Source organism: Chaetomium globosum, genomic scaffold, assembly GCF_000143365.1.
Source record: "Chaetomium globosum CBS 148.51 scaffold_1 genomic scaffold, whole genome shotgun sequence".
NCBI classification, from domain to species: domain Eukaryota; kingdom Fungi; phylum Ascomycota; class Sordariomycetes; order Sordariales; family Chaetomiaceae; genus Chaetomium; species Chaetomium globosum.
The window spans coordinates 5,739,712-5,748,198 of record NT_165976.1 but is presented as its reverse complement, the minus strand read 5'-3'; the positions used below and the strand labels follow the sequence as shown (position 1 = coordinate 5,748,198).

Sequence of the window (8,487 nt, the reverse complement as noted above, 5' to 3'; positions counted from 1 at the left end):
TCGTGGATTCCAGAGAACATCCAAAATACACAATTATTCTACTTTTCATTGCTGTCGTCACTATTTAGGAGTTGATCCCCACAGATATGCTTCGTAGCCAAAAATCACTGCCCAAAAATGGCCGGGGTAGAGCCCGCGCAGGTCAAGATGCCAGCGCGCAACCAAACCGCCGAGAGAAAACACAGCCAAATCCCAAGGTATCATGTCTACGAGCCCCAGCCAGACCGGCCACCCCTTTCCCAGCTGGCACACCCCTGGCACCTGATGCGATTACCATTTCACCCGTATCCAAACTCCGTTTTTGATGCCGCTCGCGCCGACTGGCCGAGCGAAATGTAGGCTTAATCACGAACACTCGCTAAGCGGAGGGTTACCCCTGGGCGTCGACAAAGTTGTCTTCCGACGCGGTTGAGTCGGTCCGCTTGGCGCTACCTGGCAGGCTCTTTTTCAGGTCCCCGTGGAAATCGACCAGGGGGCCGTCCTTGGCCTGGCTACCCGTCGCAGAGAGCATCTCTTGGATCTCGGTCGTGCTGGGGTGTGATGGATCGAGGGGTGGTGGGTTCGCCGGAGTCTGTGGTTGCTCCTCCGCCGCCGGCGGCTGCTCCTTTGTCAATGGCGGTTGCGGAGTTGACTCGCTATCGCCAAAGTCTATCAGATCGCCAGCTGCGCTGGGGGGGTCCTTCGGCGGTTCCTTCACTTCGAGTGAGGCCCTAGGGGGGATGACGTTTTGTTGATTAAATTTCTGCCCTTTGATAATCGGGTAGATGGCCATTATTTGCGCCGCCTGCTTCTCAGGGGTCGTTCCGTCTCTGCACGCCGTTAGCACTTCATGTCTCCCGGCGGCAGAATATGGGGTCGTCTAACATCGTAGCGTTGATGATCCATTCGAGGTCCTCTTCGCCCTCCTCCGGGCCGCCTGGCCCGCCCCTTACCGGCCTAAATAGTTTGGGATGCCACTCGACGCCGTCGTTGGCTCGCTTGGCCGCCTCTTCGCGCTGTACTTCTTCGACCTTGGTTTTCTCGTCCGTTGCGAGCTCGTGATTGCGCTCCTTGACCGCTTGTGATGTCTTGGCCCACAGCCGCTGCGATTCCCGCTCGGCTTGTTCCTCGAGAGGTCGGCACATGGGGGCACTGGGCTTCGATTTCAGGGCGTTGAAGAACATCTCCCTTTGCGCCGTCTGTCTGGTGTTGGCCTAGCTCATCCAAAGGGGATCAGTCAACTCACCTTCACATTCTTGATGTACATTTCCTCGCTCCATAGCCCAGAAAGCTCGTAGAGTATCTCGCCGGTGTGGTCGTTTCTGATGACGCCGCCAATGGCGTTGTATGTACCGCTGACCCACCCTTTAACCTTGAAGTCGATGTCGGCTGATAACCCGGTCTCTGGGCACCGCACGAAGCTGTGATCCCCGAGCTCGTATTTCATCTTGCCAAACAGAATGCCCCTGGCATACATATTCGGCTGCGTGAGAGTACTAGGGAAAATCATTAGTCTCGGCGGAATCTATCCTCCCGTCAAGATTTGCTCACTAGCGCTCGCCCTTCGAGGGGTCGGCGCCCCGGTTCAAGAGTGACAAGATAGCTGTTCCTTCCATCATACTGGCGGCGGAATTGCCCAGAAACTTGCTCCTAGGCTTGAGTGTTCCGTCGACCCGGATGTTGTGCCCTGGAACCATGTAAAAATAACTCGACTTGGGCGGGTGGTGCGATGTCTGTTCCGAGATGTAGTAGGCCCGCGTGTTGTCGGGGAAATCCCAGTAGCAGCTAAAGACCTCGCCGAGGACGGGGTTCAGGGGTTTCTTCACTCCCCTAGATAGCATCAGTACGAGCTCCATATGGTTCCAGAACACCGGTACACCAACCCGGGGGAGCACTTACGGGGGTCGGATGTGCCAGCCGCTCAGATAGAATTTAACTACCGCCACGAATCGCTCAACGGGATCGTCAATTTCAGGGATCGGCAGGAGCATTTCGGGGTGGCACATGAAGCTGTCCGCGGTTTGTTAGCTTCGATGGGCCAGTGTTCAACAGCAGAGACTGTCAAGGAGACGGTTGGGTCATACTTGGTAATCCGTTCCAGCATGCTGCGCGGTTCCAAGATGAAAGTCGGGAGCACCACCCTACTCAAGTCGGCACCGGGCCGCAGCTGTGATATAATGTGGGACAAGACTACGCACGAGATCAGCCTTTGCTGTCTTTTTAAATGTAGTCGCTACCGATGTGTTGACAGACCATTTCCCTGGTCGGGCTCGACCACGAGGGTGTCATCGTCGACGGGATCCTGTCGCTTCGCTAGAGGACCGGCTGCCTGGATCGAGGAAAAGTCAATTAGTATAAGTCGACACCACTATCCTCAAAATTTCAGAGTGCCGGAAGGAGCTCAACCAAGCCGTTCTCCCCCCACCCTCTCCTGCCCTATTCTCCCTGCCCTATTCTCCCTGCCCTATACCAATAACTCTCTGGAAGAAACAAAATCACACGACTCACTAGCATTCGAGATGGTTCGGCGACGGCCAGACACAAGTCCCATCATTTTTTCCAAAGATCTAGGGCCAGGCCACCCTTTTTCAGCAGCCGTAAAGCTCTTGAGAAAAAGGGAAGAAAAATAAAGTGGGGTAGGGTAGCTCGAAGAGGATATTGTTGGGGATAACTTCGCAAGCGAGAAGCTCAGATCCGCTTGTCAACTTTTTCTTTCTATTTCGTTTCTATGGTCGAGACAGGCGCAATGAGTTCCCGGACCCGGACGCCTGGAGTGGTTCTGGAGGGGCGAGATGATTACGTCGTTAAACAGGCAGCACCATGCACCATTCAGCTGGCTGAGAAGTTTGAACGGCAAACGGGATTCGCAGGTTGACAGACTCCCGCACACCGCATCTCAGCGAAGTCGGGCGGGGCATGGAGGGGCGCCTTGGGGGCAGGCTGCGATGACGTGGGTGGGGCCCGGGCTCCCTTACACCTCCGGGTTTCCGTCTGCCAGACCCAGGCCCAGACAGGCAACCCAGAATTCAGCACGTGTCTAGCGGGCATGTCTGTAAGAGACATCCATAGTGGTCCATTACGTCTAGATTCCCAGGAATCTTGATCTCAGTATAGTGTAGAACTTAAGGTTAGCTGGCTTGAGGCTAGTTAGGGAGTTAGTTGGTACCCACCCACTGTTTCGTGAAGCTGGAAGCCAGAACATGAAAGTTGCTCAAACCAACAAGTTGTCATCAGCCACCAACTGCTTTTGTCTCCAAGCTGATCTGTGCTTCCTCTTTCGTCTCTCTTTTCGTCCATGGGGAACCCCACGTGGTGGAGCGAGGGTGGTGGCCCACACGAGCTTCTGTTCATACCCCTGCCCGGGAATGTCGGGGCTTGAGACAGGTCTCCGCCTCCGCAAATCTCGCCCAACTCAGCCACAGCAGAGCGGTCACGAGCTGGATTCTCGAGCAGGCTGGAGGAAGGGAAGCTCGCTCGCCGGTGAACCGATATGGCCAGATGGCGGACCCGAAGGGGGAAAAAATCCATGCTTGAGAGACTCGGAAGAGCAGCCCTGGGCCCGCAATCCCTTTCTCTGTTCACTTCTTTTTTTCGGTTTGTTTTTTGCTTGCTCGAGAATGGGGCTTGCGTTTCGTGCTATGTAGTTATGTGCTCCCTGTTGTCAATGGGGTGACAAACTGGACTGGATATCATTGGGCGACAACGCACAGTTGGACAGGCAACACCACCCGGGTATTCCTCGTCACCCACAGGAGAAGATTGTCACGTCAGCACGAATGATGATCTGGCATCCGGCTATGGCTTGTGACTGCTTGGTTGCAACAAAACCTGTTGTTGTTCCTGAAGATCGCAAGGTTTGTGGAGGGAGCGGGCCCCATGCTAGTTTTGATTGCGGTGTCTGGCCCTGTAACACCCCCGGTGGAATGACACCCCCAGTAGTTTCAGGTGTGCGCTGCCGTTGAGCGGGCCGCCCGAGGCTTGTTGGTTCGGATCCGGACGGCAGGGTCTAGAATACCTATGAAGACTCTGAAGATACGGATTGTTAGCCTCGACTCCCGAGACCCCAATACGAACTTCAGCTCCTGTTCGGCTGGGGCGACAATAGGGACGCTTGACTTCGCATTGGCCCCACGAGGTTGCACTCAAAAGAGCGAAATATTAAGGGCGCCGGGGCGCGCCACGGCAACCGGGAACCGGCAGGTAAAACGGTCTTTGTAGCCCCAAGTGTGGAGAAACATTGACCGAAGTGCGCTGCTGGATTGCCGTTAACCCTGGAACATAACCCAGATCGGTGCTTTGCACTGATGCTGCATCAGATGAGATCCAGGGGAACCGAGACCTGGAATGAGGAAAAAAAAAGGGGTTTTGCCGAATCGAGAACCACCACAAAACACAAAATCCATCGTTTGGTCTTGCTCCTGCCCAAAAGCTGCGATTGCCAGATTGACTCGGAACCCTGGGCATCCAATGCCAACGCAGGACACGGCGCTTCGAACCCTGTTTAGGAAGTCGATCCCTCGCTTTGCGTTCCTTGCCCCGCCGAACACGACCACTGCCCGCTGCAAGCAACCTTGAAAGGTTCACTTGGCTGCTCACTCCCTCTCGCCCACCGACGTTTCCACTTTCTTAGCAGCGACCACACACCTTCATCTCGGTTGACCAGCCCGGCCTTCCCTATCGCAATCGGGTCACATGCGATACCTGGAGCCCGACAGCAACGGGCCTATTTGGCGGCTCTGCGGTCAATTGTCGGGCTGCCAGGCGGACAGCAGCAGCAGCAGCACCAGCAACGAGCACATGCTTGCTTTCCCTTTCCGTCTCCGAAGTAACGTCCCATCTAGGCCCCGTCCTGCGCCACCGCCGTCGAAGCGCCAGCCCAGCCCATGAAGAGCTTGGCCTCGAGATAGCTAGCTACGACATCCGAGCGAAATGACAGAGAACGAGCCTCCCGCCCTTGGTGTGCACGACGATGGCCGAGCCACGCGGAGCCGCCGCATTATGGGCAAGCTGTTTGGCCGCGACCGCGAGCGAAAGGCAACCCGCGACGACGGCGGCGACCTGAATGACTTCTTGCACGGATCTACCGACAAGTTGCAGGTCACCCACCCGGTGCCGCCCGTGCTGACCAGACTCGATACCAAGACCGCCCCCCGATACCCCAATGCCCACAATGTCAACACCGCCAGCGAGCCCAAAATGCAGGAGTACGTTGTACGGCCGCGCGATCCTCCCGCGAGAATCAAGAAGGGGAAGGGGTTGTCTGTGAAGTTTGTGAATTCGAACCCAGAAGTCATTGGGGATGGCGGCGACGAGTGTGAAGTTCCCACAGTCGAGATATCAAGACGCAAGAAACAAAGACCACAGCCCAGCCCCTCTTCCATGGCACCACCTAACCGATCTGCAAACCTCGGAGACGGCTCCCGAAACCCATTCGCAGACCCGCCGGGAGAAACATCGGTGAGGGACGCACGGTCGAGCCCTGGGTTGCGGCGCACCCAGACTGGGCACTCACCGAACCCGGGAGGTAACAATGCTAGCCGATATCTGGGCATGCCTGCCGCCCAAGATGATAAACGTAGATCGTTTATCGAGGTACAACAAGCCCAAATGCGAGAGGCGGAAGGACGAGCCTTTGCACAAGCCGTACGGTCGGCGTCCGGAGACCAGTCCAGACAACAACAGCGGCCAGATTCCTCACCCGCATCGACCAACCAGGAGATGGAATCGCCCATCGCCATGTCACCAGAGTCAATGCATCCCCCACAGCTACAATCACCAGCTCACTTCGCGAACCCCCCTCAAGTGCCTGCCAAGGCACACCGAGCGGCACCCCCGATCCCACCGCCTTCCCGAGAACCACGAGAATCTCCCCCGTCACAGAGTCAATATACCCTCACCAGCCAACCGTCCAACTCGCCCGACCGGCTAAACAGGACGCCGAAGACGGAGAACAGCCCCGCGACCCTCTATTCGGCAGCTTCCAGCTTCCAGCGCCCGTTCCCGGGACCTAAACAAGGGACTATTTCGGAGAAGGGCTATGGATCGCCCGTCCAACAGCAGGGACCCAGTTTCCAAGACGTCGTAGCGGCTGCCTCAGACGACGCTATGAATGCGTTCGTGACACGCACGCGCCACTTGTTCGAACTGTTTCGTCTCCATGGCGAGAGCGTGCGGTCGTTGGCCTCGTCTACCCCCCAGGAGATGGCACGGGCGGCTCTATGGTGGTTCCTGATCGGCCGGACAGCGCTGGAGGTTGCCATCCGTGACCGCCCCTCTACCCCCGAGTCCCAGATGAAGAACGACATGGCGAAGCAGCAAGCATACGCCGATCTGGCGAAAAGCTACTGGCTTTTGGAGGAAGCGATGCCCGAAGTGGTCAATTCCGGACGGAGTCCGGTTGACAAGGAGGCCGAGGGTGTCCGGACTACCATCGTCTCTAGCCTCCGGAAACTGGCCGTATCAATGAAGCGGAACGGCTTTCTGCCGCCCGAGGAAGCATTCCTCCCCCAAACGGTCGACAGAACGATCTGGCTCGACTATCCACCTTTATCACAAGATATCACATCTTTGCTCTGCGGTTCGAGTTCTGCTCTTGCCCAGAGCCACGCCTCCTCCGGGATGACGATACTGGAGGCCTTGCCGTTGGGCGACACCGCAACTACTTTCTGTTTTGCCCGCTTCCAGGTCGATGCGTTCCTGATGGAGCAAGGGCGAGAATCACGGCGACTCTATCTTCCATGCTTCCTAACAACTGTCCGGCCGCAGACACAGCCGGATATACTTTTCATCCTCGCCAGCCAGAACGGGGCGGTACAGCTTCGAATATCAGGAAACAAGAACACAGGCCCTTGCTGGGAAGAGGTCCGCTGGCGTCCGGAAAACTGCAACCTGGAAATCAAGTTACCCCGAGGATTCCTCCTGCTCGTGCAGTGCACACAACAAGCATATTCCACCTTACGCAGCATGTACGAATTTAGCGCGAAGGTCCATTCCAGCCTTTACCCGAGGCAAGACGAGAGCTGCCTTTTCAGGTCGACTCTTCGGGCGTTCCAGTACTTTGACAACGACCCACAGGCAAGGCAGTTCCCGAAAGATTCGACACTCAACTGCGAGATCGCCCTGTTTGAGCGCCTCTTCAGGGAGGGGGCGGCCACAGGCCCTCGCACTTACCACAAAGGCTATCGTATCGCGGTTGTCACAGGCCCGCGGACCAAGACCTTGAGCGGTGTCAACCAGATGTACCTCCCTCAAACTCCCATACAGTTCGGCTTCTTGCGCAGCGAGGCCAATGACCCCGCCCTCTCGCTCAAGTTTGAGAATGGCCGGTTCAAAGGCAACATGGTGCTATCGTTTGCAGACGAGGCGGAAAGGCTGCGGATGCATAGTTTACTCATAGGGACCGCGCTAGACCGGGGCGAAAGTGTTTCCGGCGAGGCACCTCTGCAAGGGGTGTGGTTCTCGGAGAGGTACGGCGATGCCTCTAACAAGGGCCTGCAGGCCCTGTCTGCTTTGGCATGGAACAAAGTGAGGGTGATCAACTACGACAATGACGGCGACAAGCCGTCATGCGTCCTCGCTGATAGGCTTCGCGTGGTTTACGAGTTCAAAGAAGGCACCCTCACCGACCGTATCAACGTCGCCCCGGGCGAGCTCAAACTCCGCCTCGATGTACAGAACCCGAGCTGCCTGATGGTCTTCCGCCAGCCCCAGACCGACATCACTCTCGCCGTTACCGAAGCCAACTCGTCCCGCAATCTCTCGGGAGGCCTTAGCCAAGCCCTTGAAAGTGTTAAACAATCCGCCACCATTCGCACCTTCATGTTCCCTAACATTAAAGAACTCCACGCCTTTGAAACAGCCATCACAGGCTTCAAAGTGCTATTCGACGGCACCGCTGCCGCCTTTGCCATCTCGCGTCGCCGTATGGTTGTGCCGATCCACAAGAAGTGGGAGGCGGGCGCAACGAGGATCCAAGTGGTGCAGCAGGACGGCGTCTCCCAGCTGCTGGCCTTCTTCGAGGACTTCAGCCATGGCCAGTGCATGGGATTCCACCTCAAAGGGACCGACGTCTTCGAATCATTCAACCGGAGCGGAAAGGCCGGGCTCAAGATCGACGACGCCAAGTTCCCATTGCCCAAGACGCTCGCGCCGGATTCGGATAGTGCGCAGCAAGCGGCGGATGCGGCCTTCTTGTGTCTGGATTTGCCGGAGTTACCGGGAGAGCATGACGATATTTCCATCCTGTTTGATAATGAGGCGGGTAAGTTACATACATACCAATGCCCGGCTACGTAATGACGACAGTGTGCTAACCGCATATGAACAGAACGTGATAGGCTCGTCGCTTGCCTCCCGGCACCAGTTAAAGCACCACGACTACCGAAGATCAAGGGAATGTCATAGGTAAGATGTTGAAAGGGGCTACTAGCTGAGGAGAGAGACGGGGCAAGCATGCGATTGAGGGATACCTATCTGGCATTGATAACACGAGATACCCTCCTGGAATCT

At 56.7% G+C, this 8,487-nt stretch overlaps 2 protein-coding genes across 2 annotated transcripts; one reads left to right on the top strand and one right to left on the bottom strand.

Moving 5' to 3' along the window:
- Nucleotides 1-370: 370 nt before the first annotated feature.
- CHGG_01859 (uncharacterized protein) lies at nucleotides 371-1,970 on the bottom strand (the record flags this gene model as incomplete). Its single annotated transcript, XM_001221079.1, has 5 exons — nucleotides 371-809; nucleotides 865-1,193; nucleotides 1,340-1,475; nucleotides 1,531-1,809; nucleotides 1,879-1,970. 5 exons carry the CDS (start codon nucleotides 1,968-1,970, stop codon nucleotides 371-373), a joined length of 1,275 nt encoding a protein of 424 aa, XP_001221080.1.
- A 2,938-nt stretch (nucleotides 1,971-4,908) lies between these two features.
- CHGG_01858 (uncharacterized protein) lies at nucleotides 4,909-8,382 on the top strand (the record flags this gene model as incomplete). The annotated part of the gene is made up of 2 exons (XM_001221078.1): nucleotides 4,909-8,239; nucleotides 8,306-8,382. The coding sequence occupies 2 exons, from the start codon at nucleotides 4,909-4,911 to the stop codon at nucleotides 8,380-8,382; spliced, it is 3,408 nt and encodes a 1,135-aa protein (XP_001221079.1).
- Between the last annotated feature and the right edge of the window lie 105 nt (nucleotides 8,383-8,487).